The 21,253-nt window shown below is 41.6% G+C and overlaps 2 protein-coding genes across 2 annotated transcripts in view; both read left to right on the top strand.

Moving 5' to 3' along the window:
* The window catches only part of CXADR (CXADR Ig-like cell adhesion molecule), a 71,152-nt gene that overhangs the window by 46,263 nt on the left and 3,636 nt on the right, over positions 1-21,253 (top strand). The gene's annotated exons all lie outside the window — the stretch shown is intronic.
* On the top strand, positions 12,186-13,888 carry LOC116550949 (BUB3-interacting and GLEBS motif-containing protein ZNF207-like). Its single transcript, XM_032277145.1, has 2 exons — positions 12,186-12,856; positions 12,905-13,888. The coding sequence occupies exons 1-2, from the start codon at positions 12,306-12,308 to the stop codon at positions 13,695-13,697; spliced, it is 1,344 nt and encodes a 447-aa protein (XP_032133036.1). The 5' UTR covers positions 12,186-12,305; the 3' UTR covers positions 13,698-13,888.

Below are 21,253 nucleotides of genomic sequence, written 5' to 3'. Positions count from 1 at the left end.
GCTGGGAGGTGGAGGTTGCAGTGACCTGAGATCGCACCACTGCACTCCAGCCTGGGTAACAGAGCAAGGCTCTGTCTCAAAAAAATTTAAAAAAATTTAAAAAAAGACTTTCCTTCCTTTTTATTTTTTTATAAGAATACATGAAGAACAAGATTTTCTTCCCTTATACTTCATATTTTAGAGGACATTGTTTTATAGGCTTATGTCTCACTAAAATTCTGTCAGCCAAATAGTACTGCTAAATTTTCAAGTAGTTCTCACGGGTAATTTCAGTTGAACCAGAGATCAAATATTTGCTCCCAAATTACTGTTGGCAATCAAGTAGTTGAATAAAAAATTACTAAAGCATTTCAGTTAAATAGCCAAATAACATCAGTCAAGGATAGTACTGCATCTTAACAGCAAAGCCATTTGGTTCTACTTTGTAACTGACAGACTTGATACCATCTCTTTAGGTTACACAGGATAATTTGAAAAGAAATGTTACTGTAGAAGGTATAGTTCCATACTTTGTTTTTATTTATTTATTTTTTTTAAGAGATGAGGTTTCACTATGTTGCCCAGGCTGGTCTCAAATTGCTGGACTCAAGAGATCCTCCTGCCTCAGCCTCCCAAAGTGCTGAGATTACAGGTGTGAGCCACAGCATCCAGCCAGTTCTGTACTTCGAATACGGAGTGGTTTACAGCTGTTTTTCTTACTGGCAATCTTAACTAATATTACTCCCTCATTAGCCTCTCACTCCCTCAACCTCCCAAAAGTCTGTTATTGATTACAGTAACCAATTATTCTGGACAAATTGCTTCCTTTTAATTTGAGCTATCTGCCATGGGCTTTCTAAAATGGAAACATGGCCTCAGTGTATCTTAGGAGAGTTTGATTGAAAAAATCCAAATCACTATCCATATAGATTACGGACATAAAGAGATACCTGATTTTTATTAAAAGGATAATTTTTAAATTTAAGAGTTAATCTTGGAAATTTGGAACAAGTAAAGGGGCAAGTAAAGATTTTGATTAAATATAAAAGGAATTCATTGCATGAAGTTGACTATCAAATTCTGTGATGTGTGGCTTCTTAAAAATATTCTCAGTGTCTTTTGTGTGTGTGCAGCATGTACATTTGATGTTATGTGAGTGTTACAAGTTTTTTCTTCTAATTTTCACTTCAGCAGTGTTTAGGGCTTTCAGATGCCTTATTCCAGTGTGAACAGAAAAAGTCCATATTTTATGTGGTTAATGCTTTGATGAGTCACATAAAGAGTAGTTTGTAGAAAATGTTGGCACAATTTTAACTTCTTAGTGGCTTGTGGCATTATATATTATATATATGTACATAGATCTTTATAACATTCCTGTGTTTAGTAGTGTAAATGTTCTGGGCAAGTATTAATATATTGAATGCCTTTGGATATTCCAGCAATAAAGGCATTATGTTCTGCAATAGGATTTCTTACTCATTTGCCTATTTTAACACTAAAATAGGCCATAACTGAGCACAAATTCCTTTTATAAATGTTAGATAAGCAGGGAAAAATAATAAACAAATTTGTGAATTGTGGTTCTGTTTATTTATCTTTAGGGAAGGCTGATCATTTATCTTACAGCAGAGAACACCAGCCTTTTATCATTAAAATCAAGTTTTATAAATTATTTTATAATTTAAGAAGACAGTACACATCAGTTGGGTTTGGTTTGGTCATCGACAGTAAAAGTTCCATCAAAGAAGAACTTTATGTTTTCTGCTAACTTATTTAATGACACAAGTTTTAAGAGAACCACGATTCATTGATTCACTTATTTTTGTCCCTAACTGTGAATTTTAATGATAAATACACTTGTACTACTGAGAAAAATATTTTGACACTTCATGTGTGCAAAGTATAGAATTGATAGTGTCAGTTGCAGATTTTGTATTTACGATTTCTGGCTTATATATCCAATGGTGCAGATTATAAAATTTGTAAGAACAAAATTTGTTAAGAAAAACAACTTGCTCTAGTTTTGTGACCTTGTGTACTTTTGAAATAAAATCAAGAAAGCAGTTCTCTGCCTCATGGTGTGGCTTTATTGTACCTTTTATACAATGTCCACTAAAGCTTCAATATTTTATTCCTCCCTGCTTGCCTGTATCAAGGTTTCCTTTTCCCCCCAGTGCATCCTTTAAATAGAAGGAATAAAGATGGCTACAATTGTATTAATACATCATTGAAAACATGTCTAACATGCATACAAATATCTCCCGTTCCTGTGTACTTATATAACAGTATATAATATTTGGGGTTGAAACCTCTAAAGTTCTGTGGGCGTTTCAGAATTTATAGTATAAACTCAAGCATTTTTCAGATGCGTTGTAGAATGTGTGTATATACATATACACACATATGAGACTAGGAAGTCGAAGATCAAGGCACTGGCAGATTTGGTGTCTGCTGAGGGCTTATCTTCGATTTCAAAGATGGCGCCTCTTGCTGTATTCTCACATGACAGAAAGGAGGAAAGGGAGCTTGCTCTAGGCTCTTTCCTAAGACATTAATGCTATTTATGAGAGTGGAGTCCTTACAACTTGATCATTTCCCAAAGGGGCTCCACATCTGAGTGCGATCCCATTGGGTATTAAGATTTCAATATAATGGTGAGATGTGGTCTTCTGGCTAATATATATCAACATAAGAATCTTCGAGGGGCAGAGATATTCGGACCAAAGTAATATCTTATTATGGTTTAAAGTATTTTCACTGACTGTAAATGTTGATTTCAGGAAAAACCAAAAGGGACTATTGATGCTACTGTAAGAAGCATATTGAGGAGTATTTTGTTTGTACTAGGGTTTCTCAGCTTCAGCACTATTAACATTCTGGGCTGGATAATGCTTTGTTGTAGGGGACTGTCCTGTGCATTGTAAGATGTTGGCAGCACCCCTGGCCTCCACCCACTGGGTATCAGTTGCACCCTGGCCCCTCTCCACTATCCCCACCACAATTGTGACAATAAAAAGTATTTCCAGACATTACCAAGTATCTACCCTGGGGTCAGAGGCAAATCGCCTCCTTTTGAGAACCTCTGGTTTATACTAATGTGAAATACCCTACTCGGAGATTAAAAGGTAAAGAGCACAGAACTTAGAGTCAGGGATGTTTAAATACCACTTATTACTAGTTGCTTCACTGGCTTCAGTTTCCTAGTGCTTAAAATGGTACAAAGTACCTACTTCACAGGGGATGTTGGAAGATTTCAAAGAGATAAAATCGGTATAATAATGAAAGTTTGTATTTATCCCTAATAGCTGGGATGCTGATAATGATACACAAACTTTCAAGGAATTGAGCTTACAGTAAAATATGCTAAGTGAAACTGAGAATAATTAAATGCCTTTAATTTAGACCATATTTTAATCTTACAGCTCTAATGGCCAGATCATATTTCTGGTTAAGTAAATAACATGGTAAAGCTGATTCAACTGAGACAACATTGGGTATGAAGTAATTTATTATTCAATAAAAATAGTGTAAGTCTAAGGTATAATCGAAGATAATTTCAAGATGCAATAACACCAACAGTGAAAAAAATAAAGAAGCTAGTCCAGGAAACTAAGCTCTGTTTTTTTGCTGGTATTTCCAAAGTATAAATCAAACATACTGTGTTACTTAGATGATTTTTAAATTGTGTTAAATATTTATAGGGGAAAAAAGTTGCTATTCTAAGATAACTACAAAAAGAAGCTGTTAGGTTCTCCTAAATTAGAGGTACTTCTGTGCCCTCCTCAATGTCAGTACAGGTGTTTTATGGCACAAAACCTTTGCATTCTGATTGTTTCACATGCTTGATATACCTCCTTCAGGAGTCTGAAGGTGATTTACCTACCTCAGTCCCCACTGCCTAACTCTTTGACTTCCAAATTGCTCAGTAAATGCTGAGTGGATATTTAGTACGAAAACTATGGACACTGGGGGCAAATATGTGTTGATTAACTATGCATCATATATTCTGCAAAGCCCCTGGCCTGGTCTCTTCAAAAAGGCAGTATCAGCTGGGCGCAGTGGCTCACCCCTATAATCCCAGCATTTTGGGAGGCCAAGGAGGGCAGATCACCTGAGGTCAGGTGTTTGAGACCAGCCTGACCAACATGGAGAAACCCTGTCTCTACTAAAAATACAAACTTAGCTGGGTGTGGTGGCACATGCCTGTAATCCCAGCCACTGGGGAGGCTGAGGCAGAGTTACTTGAACATGGGAGGTGGAGGCTGAGGTTGTGGTGAGCTGAGATCGCGCCATTTCACCCCAGCCTGGGCAACAAGAGCGAGACTCCGTCTCAAAAAAAAAAAAAAAAAAAAAAGGAGGCAGTATCATGAGAAAAAGGGTGAGTATGTGTAGTGAGGGGAAAGGCTGCACTTAGCTTAAAGAGAGAACTTGCCCAAATACAGCATTGAGTTACCTGACTCAATAGGAGTGAACACATAAACGAAATTCATTATTATCAGAAGCATTTTAGAAATATATTTCTAAAGCCCTCCTTAGGGATTCCCGCTGAGCAGGTCTAGGATGAATTCACTGATTGCGATTGTTCTCTTCCAGATGATTTCAATAATTAACCAACTTTGGGAGCCTCTGAATGCCCGGGAAACCCTTTGCAGGTTTCCATGCTAAGGCACTCATGTTAAGTTTTTTTTTCCTTGGGCTTCACAAAATTGCAGACTTTTAGTGTGGTTGAAAAAAAAAATACCTGCTTAAAAATTGTTGTTTAATTTTGGTATACTAATACTTCTTAGTATCAGAATTTGAGGTGATCTGCTAAAATACCTAAAACAATGTCTTAGATTTTAGCTTTCCAGAAAACCTGGAGAGTATTATGTCAAAGTCTTTAAATGAGTAGTCTTCTGAAATGCCTAGTCATTTACAAGTAATTTCTACATGTGATTGTATTAGCCATAACGAATTGCTACAAACTGCTTAAAGAACAGAAATTTGTTATCATTCTGAAGCTGGAAGTCCAAAATCAAGGTGTTGGCGAGATTGCTTCTTTCTGAGGGCTGTGAGGGAAGGATCTGCTCCAGACCTTTGTCTTTGGCTTGTAGGTGGTCATTTCCTTTATCTCTCTTCCCTCTATGCATGTCTGTCACTGTGTATACATTTTCATGTTTTTTAAGGACACCAGTCATATTGAATTAGGACCTCGGGAGGCTGAGGCAGGCAGCAGAATCGCTTGAACCCAGGAGGCAGAGGTTGCAGTCAGCCGAGATCGCACCCCTGCACTCCAGCCTGGGCAACAGAGCGAGTCTCCATCTAAAAAAAACAAACAAAAAGTTTTTAAGGGCTTTGGAAAGGAGGAAAAAGAAAAATGGCCAACAGGGTTCCATTGTTCATTGACTGAACACATTTAATTTGGTGTAAATTCACTAAGTGCTTACTAGGCTGTTGGCAAGGAGATGGGGAACCCAACAAAAATACTTTGGACAGGATAACACCATAAAAGGAGCTTGGGAGATAGCCAACTCTGGTTCCATCTCTGGCTTCACTACTTACTAACTGGATGACCTTAGACAAACCACTCAACCTCTCTATCCTCGTTTATCTCATGAATAAAATAGGATAATAGTATCTACCTTGTAGTATCCCAATTTTTATGGGATTGCTGTTAACATATGTCAGATGTACAGGCTGGCACCTGGTCAGTGCTCAATTAAGTGTTAGCTCTTAGCATCATTTTATTCTTTTATTATACTAGTAATATTTGCATCCTATCTCACTAATATAATATGGTGACTATCGCACTTTTCCCAGGGCAGTTTTATGTCTGTTACCTCAGTGTAATTAATAACAGCAAATTGTCCTCAAAAGTATCTTGGATTGGGCAGTAAGATGGTTACTTTGCCTTTGGCATTTTTTACAATAGCTCAGAAGTAGTGCCTTGGTGTTAGGTACTAACCTTGAGAAAAAGAAATATCTCTGCTTACACCTTCTCTGTCACTGTTCAATGAAAAGCAGAACCAGCAGGTCCAAAAATAGCAAGGTATCTCAATTGTTCACAGTCACAGATCAAACTCTTTGTTCTACTCTTTTGCTCCTTCTCACTTCTGCACTTGACTAGTGTATGTGTGTGTGTGTGTATATATATATGCATGTACCATGTTTATAGTTAAATATGTTACATTTTCATGCTATTTACCTTATATCCAAAATTCTAGGATATGCACCAGTACTGCTATAATGTGTGACATCATTTACTGTTAGACAGAAATACCTACCAGTAATAAGAACTATTGAAATAATTTGTCTCTATAAGCCAGGATGCGTTTAACTCATTGGTTATGCAAATTCAAATTTGATTTTCATCTGACTTAATTGTGAAATATTTTCAAAAATTGTTTTCCGGCCAGGCACAGTAACTCACACTTATAATCCCAGCACTTTGGGAGGCCAAGGAGTGTGGATCGCTTGAGCCTAGGCGTTCAAAACCAGCCTAGGCAACATTAGTGAAACCCCGTCTCTACAAAAAATACAAAAATTAGCTGGATGTGGTGGTACATGCCTGTAGTTCCAGCTATTTGCAAGGCTGAGGTGAGAGGATCACTTGAGCTCAGGAGGTCAAGGCTGCAGTGAGCTGTGAGTGTGCCTCCGCACTCCGGCCTGGGCTATAGAGTGAGACGCTGTCTCAAAAAAAAAAATTGTTTCCTTCAAAATAACACTATGACCAATAGTAAATGAATTTTAAAATATTTTATCTGACATCATCACTAAAACCTGTCTGTCCTATTTTAATTCTGGCATATTTAAATATATATATATAATATGTATGGTGTGTGTGTGTGTGTGTATTTTTTAAAGTGCATGTTCTCTAATATTTTTTGTACTTAATGTTGTATCATAAACATCTTACCCTGTTGTTAGAAGTATTTCATATATATTCATTTTAATGAAGCATGATGTTTCATTAAGTTGAAGTTCCATAACTCATCATTTTCTTATTTTTGGACCTAGAGATTGTTTTAAATTTTATGTCATATGTAATGTTGCGTTCCTTGAGCCTTCTTCATTCTTTTGAGCAGTCAGAGCACAGGTATTAGGACAATGGGTTGTTAGGACAAATAAAATGAAATTTAAGTGAAACTACTTTTTCTCACATGTCAAACCATTCTGCAAGCTTTTTTTTTTTTTTTTTTTTTTAATGAATACATTGATCTCTAGACTACAATTTAAGAAACCTGGTAAGGGAAAAAAGTGAACTTTTAGTCTTTTTTTTAAATTGTGGAAAAAACATTTAACGTGAGAACTTAATCATCTCGCATGAATTGAAATTTTTTACCTGTTGAATAGCAGTTCCCCATTTCTCCCTCCCTGTTTCTCCTGGCACATCCTACTGTCTGCTTCTATTTTATGTGACTATTTTATATACCTCATAAAAGTGATTTTATGCAATATTTGTCCCTTGAGACTGCCTTATTTTACTTAGCAAAATGTCCTCCAGGTTCATTCATGTTGGATATAGCAGGACTTTCTTTTTTTTAAGGCGGAGTAATATTCCATTTTTTTTTAGATACCATTTTCTTTATCTATTCATCCATCTACCAACATTTAGGTTGTTTCTGCATCTTGACTATTGTGAATAATGCTGCAATGAACTTAGAAGTGCGAATATCTCTTCAATATCTTGATTTCAGTTCTTCTGAAAATACCAAAAGATTGGTAGGATTGCTGGATCGTGGGGTAGGTAGTTCTATTTTTAATTTTTTGAGGAACCTCCATACTGTTTTCTGTAAGGGTTTATTGCCAAGTTTAAAATGAGGAAACTGAGGCCAGTATAAGAAAATTAAATGCCAATTTATTCAGCTCCCCGGCAAAGTTCTGTGGTCCTGGGAAAGGGGCCAGAGAAGTTGCGGTGACTTCCCAAGGCGTAGGGTTTTTATAGCCACAGCTAGAGAGGAGAAGCAGGATGCCCTTGATTGGTCAAAGGGGAGAGGGATGAGGACGGGGCGAGTTGCTATTGGTAGGTTTAAAATTGGGCGGCACTGGTGCTGAGTGCAGAGGTAGGTGGTGTGTGCAGAGGTTGGGGCTGAGTGGAGTAGGGAGTGGATGGGGCGTACTGCCATTGGTTGGCGGGGATGTTGGGCAGTATTGGTGCTGGCTGTAGAGTTAGGTGCTTAGTGCAGAGGTGTGACGTAGGCATTGGGTGTGGAGATGGATGGGTGTGTCCGAACTCCTGATGAGGCTACCAGCCTTCCGTTCTGACCCTTTTGATGATATAGGACGCCGCTTCTTGCTGGCTACTTCCTGCTGAATAGGGGCGAAGTGAGGGAGAAGGGTCAGTTGGCTGGTGCCTCGGTTGGGAGTCGGACATGGGGTGAAGCAGCATTTGGTTTACGGCCACCCTGGAAATTTCCCTCATGCGGGCCTGTAAAAACCTGAGAAAAAAGGGGCCAGCATTAACAGAAGACAAACTGCGATAATGAGAGTGATAATAGGGATTAGCCAGGTAAGCATGGGGGATTGCCACCAATTGAGAGGCGAAACTGATGCATTTTGTTTCTTGCGGAGGGCTTCTTGGAGGCAATAGAGAGTGTTGATGTTTTCCTCTACAAGGCCTGTTTCATTGATATAATAGCAGCACTGCTCCTGAAGAAACAGACAGGTACCTCCCTTTTCCGCTGTTAGCAGGTCAAAGGCCCGTCGGTTCTGGAGAGTTACCTGGGCCAGTGACGCGATTTGTCGCTGGAGAGAGGCCAGGGAGGTGGCTGATGCTGCAATAGCTACACGGTGCTTGTCCTCTAGTTGCATGGCTGAAGTGACACTGTAGCCTAGGGCGCCGCCTCCTAGCCCGGCAGCCGCTAGAGAGGATGCTAGAGAGAGACCGACTATTGGGAGGAAGACTGCTCACCTGTTTCGGTGGTTAGGGGAAGGTGGAAAGAGGGATAGGAGCTCGGCCTGTCTGTATACTTCTAACTATGGGACCAACGTGACCGGCACACAAGGGAAGGGGAAGGAGGCATTAATAACTTTGGTTAAGGCTCTGTTACACCAGAAGAATCCTCCTGGAGGCGCATAAAGGGAGAATTTTACTTTTACTGTGGTGTTGCAGCCGGGGCTGGAGCTGCTGGCCGTTCTATAGCAGAGAAAGAGATTTTGAGAGTGTACTTTGAACAAGGGGACACCCGTTAAGGTGGTGGCAGGCCCCGTAGGTGATTGTGACAGACTGAACCTGGACCGGAGGGGAACTGCAGCTAAGGGGGGTTTGTTGAGTGAGGCACATAAAAAGCAGTCGGTGAAATTTATGGCTTTGGTTAAATTTAAAATGTTAGCTCCCTGCTGTACTAGAGCTAGCCAGGAGAAAGGCTGGGAAGTGCTATCTGAGGGTTTGAATTGGTTACTTAGGGTGGCTTCCTGCTGTGGGATGGTATGGCTTACCGAGCTGAGCTGTCCTATTGTTCCGGAGGCGATGCGGGTGTAGGACCGGAATATTAGCCATGTTCCCTGGGGGTGGCTCCAGATAAAATCTTTATAGACTTTACCGTATACTCCCGTGTTCCACCGGTTATGCCAGGGGTCGTGGATGTTGAGGGCCAAGGAACCGTCATTGAAGCGAGTGAGTAAGCTGTTGGAACGGCTTGGAAGCTTTGGCAAGTGAATAACACAAGAGTGATATGGGCACCCCCCATAGGTGGTATTCCACCAATGACAGTAGTCTTTGGTTTGGTCGTATAAAAAGCATAGCCCATGTAGATGGCGATACGTTAGGTCGCTGCCGAGTATGGCACTTTTTCCTTGTGGAATGAGAATGGAAACAGTGGTCTGATAGCCGTTTGCTTGGCAGTCTGCCTGTGCAAGATAATGCGTTTTGGTGGTGGAGCCCTCAGTCCAGCTTTCCTGGATGTAGAAGCGCCAATCGTAGGAATCGGCCTTAAGGAGGGGTATTAGAAGAATTTTTAGAAGGAGGACTTGGAGGGTTAGGGGTCTGTGGATTACAGCAATGGGTGAGGTGGAGGCGAGTGGGGCACAGGGACTCGGATTTCCGCTGATCATTTTGGGGGTCCAGCTTGAGGCGGGACACGTGGTACCACGGAGTGTGACCCAGGAGCTTGGCTGCCGTGGGGGTGGTTAGGATAACAATGTGAGGTCCCGACCACCTGGGCTGCAGAGATCCTGGTTTGAGCTCCCAGAGGAGAACACTGTCACCTGGCTGGAGAGGTGCTGCTGGTCGGGGGTCCTCTGGTCCCGGAACAACAGGGAGAGTGTGATCGGTGTGTTCCCTGAGTAAGTGGTGGAGGAGAGAGAGAAAGGGGAGGTAGGAGGCCAGTGGAGGTGGTCGCACCGGGAGATTATGGGAGACTAGGAAAGGCCGGCTGTACAGCAGTTCAAAGGGGCTGAGGCCCGTTGGCCCCTGTGGGGTGGCTCGGACCCGGGCTAGGGCAAGAGGTAGAAGTGTGGGCCAGGAGACTTTTACCTCAATGGTAAGTTTGGCCAAATGGTCCTTGATGATGCTGTGAGCCCGTTCAACTTGACCCGATGAATGAGGGTGGTAGGGGATGTGTAGTTTCCAGGAGATGTTGAGAGACTTGGCGACCAGCTGGACCACCTGGGCTGTAAATGCTGGACCGTTGTCTGACTGGATGGTTGCAGGCAAGCCAAAATTAGGGATGATTTCTTGAACTAAGAGGAAGGCCACTGTGTCAGCGGTTTCCCTGGAGGTGGGAAAGGCTTCAATCCATCCAGAAAAGGTATCTACAAAGGTTAGGAGGTAGCGGAGTTTCTTGGGAGTGGGCATATGAGTAAAATCAATTTGCCAGTCTTGTGCCGGCAAGTTGCCACGCATTTGGTGGGTAGGAAAATGTGGCCTTAAGCCCCCCTGAGACGAGACCTTAAAGCAAGTAATGCATGGCCTATGTACCTGCTCAATCGTCTGTTGTAGACCTGGTGAGAAAAAGAGGGGTTGCACAAAGCGGTGCAATGCCTTGGGCCCTATTTGTCAGGACTGGTGGACTTCAGCAATGATTTTAGGAGACTGTTCTCTGGGAAGGGCGATCCTGTTGTTTAGGAAGATCCAGCCCTAATCAGACTCGGTTCTCCCTTTTGATATGAGGGCCTGTTTTTCTGATGGCGACTAGACTGGCGGTGTGGCCGTGGTGAGAAAAAGGACCGGAGTTGGGGTTAATCTGGTATTGGTTAAAGATTTTGCTGCTGCGTATGCCCTCGCATTGCCCTGGGAAACGGCATCCTGCTGGGCCTGGTGCCCCCAGCAGTGAATGACAGCAACTTCTCTGGGCAGTGACAGGGCCTGCAGGAGGTTAGAGATTTGGGTAGCATTGATTATGGGGAACCCCTTTGTGGTAAGGAATACTCACTCTTTCCAGAGGGCAGAGTGGCAGTGGGTAATAAGAAAAGCATACTTTGAGTCAGTATAGATATTTGCTCGCTTCCCCTGTGCTAGCGTGAGAGCCCGGGTTAGGGCAATGAGTTCCACCTTTTGTGATGTGGTTCCATCCGGGAGGCGGCGTGCCTCGAGGGTGGCTGAATCTGTGACTACTGCATAGGCTGCCTTTCATTGCCCTTCGGCTGTCATTATTGAACTTTCATCCACATAGAGGGTAAGGTCTGGGTTAGGTAGGGGAAGGTCAGACAAGCCCTCCCGAGGTTTAGCAAATGCATCTATTAATTCAGGGCGTTCACACACTGGGATACACTGAACAATAAAAAAGAACAAACTTCAGGCACGGTGGCTCACCCCTGTCACCTCAGCACTTTGGGAGGCCAAGGCAGGCAGAGCCCAGGAGTTCGAGACCAGTCTGGCCAACATGGCAAAACCCCATCTCGACAAAAAATACAAAAATTAGCCAGGCCTGGTGGCACGTGCCTGTTGTCCCAGCTACTTAGGAGGCTGAGGTCGGAGGACTGCTTGAGCCTAAAAGTTTAGGCTACAGTGAGCCATGATGGCGCTACTGCACACCAGCCTGGGTGACAGAGCAAGAGACCTTGTGTTAAAAAAAAAAAAAAAAAAAATTAAGAAATCTAAAGAAGCAATACATTTTGCATGTACCTGTCTCAAATAAAATCCTATGAGAGGTTCAAATCATATGAGATGAAATGGTTATTGTTTATCTTCTCTTTGCCTCTCCACAGCCCCCCTTTACCAGATCCCCACTAGTTCCTGAGACATCTGATCATCTGATTGATAAGACCCAATATAAAAACTCTTAGATTCGGTGTCTGCTTCCTGTGGGACGGGGTGGAAGCCGTTGGGTTGGGAAAGTGAGCGATTTTTCGCTTCGTTTCTCCTGCTGCTTTTTTCCTCCCTACTACTTTATCGGTAGAGCGCAGTTATGGGTCGCAAGAAAAAGAAGCAGCTGAAGCCGTGGTGCTGGTATTGTAATAGAGATTTTGATGATGAGAAGATCCTTATACAGCACCAAAAAGCAAAGCATTTTAAATGCCATATATGTCACAAGAAATTGTATACAGGACCTGGCTTAGCTATTCATTGCATGCAGGTACATAAAGAAACAATAGATGCCGTACCAAATGCAATACCTGGGAGAACAGACATAGAATTGGAAATATATGGTATGGAGGGTATTCCAGAAAAAGATATGGATGAAAGACGACGACTTCTTGAACAGAAAACACAAGAAAGTCAAAAAAAGAAGCAACAAGATGATTCTGATGAATATGATGATGACGACTCTGCAGCCTCAACTTTATTTCAACCACAACCTGTTCAACCTCAACAAGGTTATATTCCCCCCATGGCACAGCCAGGACTGCCACCAGTACCAGGAGCACCAGGAATGCCTCCAGGCATACCTCCATTAATGCCAGGTGTTCCTCCTCTGATGCCAGGAATGCCACCAGTTATGCCAGGGATGCCACCTGGATTGCATCATCAGAGAAAATACACCCAGTCATTTTGCGGTGAAAACATAATGATGCCAATGGGTGGAATGATGCCACCTGGACCAGGAATACCACCTCTGATGCCTGGAATGCCACCAGGTATGCCCCCGCCTGTTCCACGTCCTGGAATTCCTCCAATGACCCAAGCGCAGGCTGTTTCAGCTCCAGGTATTCTTAATAGACCACCTGCACCAACAGTAACTGTACCTGCTCCACAGCCTCCAGTTACTAAGCCTCTTTTCCCCAGTGCTGGACAGGCTCAGGCAGCTGTCCAGGGACCTGTTGGTACAGATTTCAAACCCTTAAATAGTACCCCTGCAACAACTACAGAACCCCCAAAGCCTACATTCCCTGCTTATACACAGTCTACAGCTTCAACCACTAGTACAACAAATAGTACTGCAGCTAAACCAGCAGCTTCAATAACAAGTAAGCCTGCTACACTTACAACAACCAGTGCAACCAGTAAGTTGATCCATCCAGATGAGGATATATCCCTGGAAGAGAGAAGGGCACAGTTACCTAAATATCAACGTAATCTTCCTCGGCCAGGACAGGCCCCTATCGGTAATCCACCAGTTGGACCAATTGGAGGTATGATGCCACCACAGCCAGGCATCCCACAGCAACAAGGAATGAGACCCCCAATGCTACCTCATGGTCAGTATGGTGGTCATCATCAAGGCATGCCAGGATACCTTCCTGGTGCTATGCCCCCATATGGGCAGGGACCGCCAATGGTGCCCCCTTACCAGGGTGGGCCTCCTCGACCTCCGATGGGAATGAGACCTCCTGTAATGTCGCAAGGTGGCCGTTACTGATCTTACTTCATCCAGTCTAATAGGTTTGGAGATTAAACCTTTTCTCAACTTGTGCTGTTTATATAGCCAAGCTTCCGTCAATAAGGCTTCATTGTGACTTTAACAAACATTATCTTCCCACATACCAGGAACTATTGGACATTTATTTTACATGGGAAAAATTATTTGGAATAATAAAGCAGGAATTTTTCCTGAAGTTGCAATTTAAAAAAAAAAAAAAAAAAAAAAAAAAAAAAAAAACCTCTTAGATTCTTTCAAGGTCCTTAGTGGCGAAGGGAAGGAAAAAGCCTGAGGGCACAGTAACTAGAGTAGGGCAAAGATTAGTTTAAGATAAGAGAGATGCAAGCATAATGAATTTAGGCTGTGGAGAGAAGGGGCCAACCTGGAATGAAGAATTTAAGTAGAGGGATTAACTTGAAGAGGGGAAGGAAAACTTTTTCTTCAGAGATGGATGCCAGAAAGTGAGAGAGTTGGATGCAGATGTAATACATTTGTGGCTGTGTGGATAGGATGATATTAGCTGGTCTCACTTTTCTTTATGAAGTATGGGTGAGTTGGCAGTGGTGCAGTAGGGTAAGACAGAAAAGAGATGAAATCATTTGGGATGAAGAATGGAAGAGAGAAGAGGCTTAGAACACAGAAAGCAGCCCTTGAATGGTGATCAGGTGCTGGTGACGTTTGAATCACGAACTTGTCCTGCTGGCCATTTAGGGCCTGGCTGGCACAGTAAGTGCTCAATAAAAGTGTGTTTGTATGAAGGCATGATTTGTTCTATTCCTGTTGCATTTTATTAAAAAGAACCAACCTTTCGAATTCATTTACTACTGCTTGTAAAGGATTTGGATGCATCTAACCTCAGGAAGACATGAAGAGGTGATGGACCATTTTATTCATATATAAAATTTTGATTTGTTGTTGCTGTTGTTGTTTTTTGAGACAGAGGCTCACTCTGTCACCCAGGCTAGAGTGCAGTGGCGTGATCTCAGCTTACTGCAACCTCTGCCTCCCGGGTTCAAGCGACTCTCCTGCCTCAGCCTCCTGAGTAGCTGGGACTACAGGTGTGCACCACTGTGCCCAGCAAATTTTTGTATTTTTAGTAGAGACAGGGTTTCATTATATTGGTTAGGCTGGTCCTGAACTCCTGACCTCATCATCTGCCCGCTTCAACCTCGCAAAGTGCTGGGATTTACAGATGTGAACCACTGTGCCCGGCCCATTTTATTGATTTATATTTTTTATAGAGATGGGATCTTGCTATGTTACCTAGGCTGGTCTCAAACTCCTGGCCTCAAGCAGTCTTCTGCTTGAAATACTACACAAAACTGTGTAGTATTACATCAAAGTGATACACTATAATGTATGTAATCATTTTCCAACTGATGGTCATTTAAATTAATCCCATCCTTCTGGTATAATAAGTAAAATTACAATCGATATGTATGTATGTCATTTTGCATATGTATAAATATATCTTTAAATTTCTAAAAGAGGAGCTACAGACAAGTATTTGATAGCTATTATTAAAAAGACATCCTTTTTTTTTTTTTTTTTTTCCCGTTTATTTATTTTATTGCATTTTAGGTTTTGGAAAAGGCATCCTAAGTGTTGTGGCGGCTTATGCTTTCAGTGTGTGAGCGTGCTTATGCCCTGAAAATCTTCCCCATACTCTTATCCAACTTCTTGATCTTTCCTGATGGCAAGAGAAAATTATCATATGGTTTAAAAGTCTACCTCCCTTTCAATTTCCTCAATTGAGCATCTTTTCCTTTGTTGAAAAACCATTTGTAGGACCAGACACAGTGGCTCACACCAGTAATTTCCTGTCTCAGCCTCCTGAGTAGCTGAGATTACAAGCACCCACCACCCTACCCAGCTAATTTTTGTATTTTCAGTAGAGATGGCATTTCACCATGTTGGCCAGGCTGGTCTTGAACTCCGAATCTCAGGTGATCTGCCCGCCTCAGCCTCCAAAAGTGCTGGGATCACAGGCACCTGGTCAGTAATCTTTGTTGATGATAATAATTGTAGCAGCTCTGGCTATGTTCAGATCAAGCCATTGCCACATGTATCCCCATAGCAGTATGTCTCCTTCATTTATCTTTGGTTTCTTTCAAATTGCTGGAGTTTTTGCCAAGAGCAGCTTTATGGAATCAGCACGAACTAATGAAGAAAATGAGCTATCTTGCATTTGAAAAGATGTGTCTAGGTTACATGTTAGGTCAGCTGTCACACATTATCCCAAGTTCAATGTTGGCTGCTGGCACTATGCTCTTTTAATGTTGCTAAGTAAGATATTTTTCTTCTTGCATAGTCCCAGAACTGTCAACAGTGAGAGAATTTTTTGGGAACAGGAGAATGACCTTGAGATTCTGGGATGAGAAACATGGTAAAAAAGATATCAGTGACTGTAATTTGTGACCTGTTGGAAAATCATAGTCCTCCAGCATTCACCAGTCTTTTAATCTGACAAGGAGGGAAGATTTTATGCGTTCACAGTAATAAGAGGACACAAAGTAAAACTAAATAATTACATGAGAGGAAACATAATCTCTGCCTTGTCAATTAAAAGATACTATCTGCTGTGTTCAGGACAAAGTAAAGATCCACTTTATAGTAGACCAAGAGAGCTTTATGAGTGTATGTATATATAGATTTGATTTAAACTTCTTGTAATGTTATGCGCAAAAGATTTGTGGTACAGTTAAGTGAAGAAATTTAAATAGCAGTTAAAGTTCTACAAAAAAAGAAAAAAAGAAATGTCCATAGGCTATTTAAAATGTTAAAAATGTTTTAAATGTCTATAGTAATTATAGGAAAGATATGCCACATTTTAAGAGATTAACTTGGGGTGGTTGTTTTCAGTTTTTCTCCAACATCCGTGTATTACTGTTGTACATCATCTATTTTGGCACCAGAGCAATACTTGAAATACAACACCATCTCATCCAAAATAGCCATCAGATTTGGCCATGCTGACACACACACTCTAAAATCCACTCTGCTCCCCCTGGTATCCGTGAACAAACATTTTGATGATTAAATACTCAAATGTTAACTAAGAAATACATGTATAATCCTCTCTTTGAGTTTGCTCAAAGGCTGAAGAAGAAGAGAAATATCTTAAAGAGATTTTTAAAGTTCAGCACTATTGCAGTTATCACATGGGATTCCTTTTTGGATCCTTTCTTTGAGGACAATTTGCCAGAAAGACCTCATTATGAGGTCTTTTAAAATTACCTTGTAATGGATCTACAGGGCTGCTCATGGGTGTTGTACCTCACACAGAATGGATCTTAACCCCCTTTCTCCCTTTTGTTGCTGTGCTAGAATGGGACCCGTTATAGCCACAGGTTAGTGCTTTTGAGGCTTGCATGTGTAGGACATGCTTATTCCTGCGTTTTTTTTTTTTTTTTTTTTGGTTTGTGTGCAAACAACTCAGGTGGGAAATATTTGTGCTTACTCATAATTTAAGATAAATGGGCGGGCGCGGTGGCTCACGCTGTAATCCCAGCACTTTGGGAGGCCGAGGCAGGTGGATCACGAGGTCAAGAGATCAAGACCATCCTGGTCAACATGGTGAAACCCCGTCTCTACTAAAAATACAAAAATTAGCTGGGCGCGGGCCTGTAGTCCCAGCTACTCGCAGGCTGAGGCAGGAGTATTGCTTGAACTGGGGAGGAGGAGGTTGCAGTGAGCCGAGGTCGAGCCACTGCACTCCAGCCTGGCGACGGAGCGAGACTCTGTCTCAAAAATAAAGAAAAAACATAAATGAAAGGATTCTGTTAGAAGCAGTAAATGTAATGGTTAAGAGTTTGGATTCTGGAGTTAGAGGTTATCCTGACTCAGCCACTGAACAAATGAGAAACAAACTGTATATAGCTTAAGAACATACATGAGATCCTTCTAAAACCTGCTAAACTACTGCTCTGAGCATTTAACAGCACTCGAGAGCCTTGTAAGACTGCTAAACTAGTACTCTGAGTTTACCACCCATTGTTATCAGGGTGCGGCTGCATCAGAAGTATGGCCAATTAGGAGCCACCTGGTCTGACCACTCCCAATGCATCAAGGGGCTTTTATCTCCCGAGCACTGAGGACAACAGAGCGATTAAAATCACTCCACATTCCGAGAACCTAGGAAGGGCCCGAGGCCGTCTGTGGTCTCTGCCCTGCCAAGACTTTTCTCCTCCTTGCCAGCTCCCGTATGCAAAGACCCTCCCAGATCTTGTGAGCAGAGGTCACCTCCCTTCTCAGAGGTCTTTGCATAAGCCCTCTTCACGAGGTCCTCTTACAGTCTCTATGTTGAGAAGGCATTTGTGGGACCAGAACAGGATTTCCTGGCCGGGCGCGGTGGCTCAAGCCTGTAATCCCAGCACTTTGGGAGGCCGAGGCGGGTGGATCACGAGGTCAAGAGATCGAGACCATCCTGGTCAACATGGTGAAACCCCATCTCTACCAAAAATACAAAAAATTAGCTGGGCATGGTGGCGCATGCCTGTAATCCCAGCTACTCAGGAGGCTGAGGCAGGAGAATTGCCTGAACCCAGGAGACGGAGGTTGGGTGAGCCGAGATCGCGCCATTGCACTCCAGCCTGGGTAACAAGAGCGAAACTCCGTCTCAAAAAAAAAAAAAAAAAAAAAAGAACAGGATTTCCTTTATATTTTCATGTTACAGTCACTTTAGACAAAGTTCAAAAATGTTAAATATTAAACATGTTTTCATTTTCAGTCAGTGTATTTTATCACTTCTTTAGAAGTGGTTGATGGATGATGTGTAAGATGCAAAAGCAATATTTGCTTTTCCCATCAAGTTTAGTAAAACAAAATCACACTATTTTCCTTCGAATTTTATGGCTTTATTAAATTGACTCTGAAAAATATATTGTCTATATTTTTTATGTGTGAATTCACAAAGTTGGAAGTTCTGAGATTAACCTGTCTATTCCAACACCACTGACATTGGTATGCATTAAGGTACATGATTGAAAAGACATTTCTGAAAGAGATTTGTAGCTTAAAATCTAGTAATAAAGATTTGTTAAATCAGTTACGGCACATACATATGAATACCATGAAACTACAAAAAATCCTGTTTTAGGGGGAAAAAATCAATTACATAAGAAAACATTCCAGGCCAGGCGTGGTGGCTCACGCCTGTAATCCAAGCACTTTGGAGGCCAAGGCGGGCGGATCACCTGACATTGGGAGTTCAAGACCAGCTTGACCAACATAGTGAACCCCGTCTTAAAAAAATAATAATAAAAAAAGAAAACATTCCATGGTTTCGAATTGTGTGACCATGAAATGAATATATTTCATATCATAATGTAACAATATAGGAGTATATAAAGTAAAAGCTCCCCCATGCATTAAAATATTAACAGTGCTTATCTCTGCTGGAGGGATGATAGGTGATTTTGATTATCTGTCTTTGTGCTTCTAAGTATCTATTTCTTCTTTTTTGAGGCAGAGTCTCACTTTGTCATCAGGTTGGAGTACAGTGGCGCAATCTCAGCTCACTGCAACCTCCACCTCCCGGGTTCAAGTGATTCTCCTGCCTCAGCCTCCCAAGTAGCTGGGACTACAGACGCACACCATCATGCCCGGCTAGTTTTTGTATTTTTAGTAGAGATGAAGTTTCACCATGTTGGCCAGGATGGTCTCGATCTCTTGACCTTGTGATCCACCCACCTCGGCCTCCCAAAGTGCTGGGATTCCAGGCATGAGCCACCGCGCCTCGCCATTATTTCTTTTCTTAAATGAACAATACTACTTTTATTAACAGAAAAATAATTATAATAAAGAAATGTTTGTTTTGTATTAACTATGACATACTTTATTAAAATTCTCCATTATCAGTGACAATTTCTGCATGTAGACCCATAGGAAAGACTTAAGCTAAAACCACTAACACTTTTCATGTAGAAGCTAGATTATTTGCAAGTATAACCTTTAGCTTTGAAGTTGGAAAAGGAAATCTGATGCCCTCTTGTGGCCAATAATTTTATAGACGATTTACTCTTTTCATCTGCTCTAAATATGGTCTCAATTTATAGTTCCCTCATCATTAATGTCATCACATCATTTAATGTTTTTAGCCATTTGTATATCTTTATTGATTTGGCTCCACTAAATGATTTACTTTAATTTATATACAGACCTTTTATGTATATAGTGACATTAATTCATTTTTTACAAATTTTGTGAAATTTTTAAATTTTTTCCCCATTCAAAATGGCCTGTCTTCCAATTGTGGGGAACATTTCCCAAAGATAACGTTGCTATATCTATATATATCCTTCCATATTTCTCTCAGTTCTTTTATTTTTATTTTTGGTAGAGATGGTGTCTCGCTTTGTTGCCTAAGGTGGTCTCAAATTTTTAGCCTCAAGCATTTCTCCTTCCTCAGCCTCCAAAGTGCTGGGATTACAGGTGTGAGTCAGCCTCCTCTCAGTACTTCTAACTTACATGATTTCTTTAATATATTTTTGTTTTTTGTTTTTTTTTGAGACAGGGTTTCTCCATGTTGGTCAGGCTGGTCTTGAACTCCCGACCTCAGGTGATCTGCCTGCCTCGGCCTCCCAAAGTGCTGGGGTTACGGTATGAGCCACCGCACCCAGACATTTTTTTTTTTTTTTTAAACAGAGTTTCGTTCTTGTTGCCCAGGCCGGAGTACAATGGAGCAATCTCAGCTTACTACAACCTCTGCCTCCTGGGTTCAAGCAATTCTCCTGCATCGGCCTCCCAAGTAGCTGGGATTACAGGTGCCCATCACCACACCTGGCTAATTTTTGAATTTATTTTTTTTAGGAGAGACAAGGTTTCACCATGTTGGCCAGGCTGGTTTCGAACTACCGACCTCATGATCCATCCTCCTCAGCCTCCCAAAGTGCTGGGATTACAGGTGTGAGCCATTGCACCTGGCCTTGCCCTCTTTAAATCTCTGTTAACATTATAAGAGACTGCTTCCCCCCACACCCTCACCAATATTGGGTATTATTAATTTTGATTTCCAAAATAAATGTTTTTTGTTTGTTTGTTTGTTTGTTTGTTTGTTTTTTTGAGACGGAGTTTCGCTCTTGTTACCCAGGCTGGAGTGCAATGGCGCGACCTCGGCTCACCGCAACCTCTGCCTCCTGGGTTCAGGCAATTCTCCTGCCTCAGCCTCCTGAGTAGCTGGGATTACAGGCATGCACCACCATGCCCAGCTAATTTTTTGTATTTTTAGTAGAGACGGGGTTTCACCATGTTGACCAGGATGGTCTCGATCTCTTGACCTCGTGATCCACCCGCCTTGGCCTCCCAAAGTGCTGGGATTACAGGCTTGAGCCACAGCGCCCGGCCCAAAATAAATGTTTTAATTTGTACTTAGTGATCATATATTTATTGGTCGAAATGCTAATATCATATACAGAAATGACCTATTAAACTTCTAGATAGAAATGTTTTACCCATATTCCCTATAGATTTATATTTTACACATTTTATATATACGTATATACATAAGTGTTTTAGTCAAAATCATAATTAGTTTTTTTTTTTTTTTTTTTTTTAGA

This window comes from Sapajus apella, unplaced genomic scaffold, assembly GCF_009761245.1.
Source record: "Sapajus apella isolate SASKATOON/1434 unplaced genomic scaffold, GSC_monkey_1.0 scaffold8, whole genome shotgun sequence".
Taxonomy (NCBI): Eukaryota; Metazoa; Chordata; class Mammalia; order Primates; family Cebidae; genus Sapajus; species Sapajus apella.
This window is presented reverse-complemented; position numbering and strand designations above follow the sequence as displayed.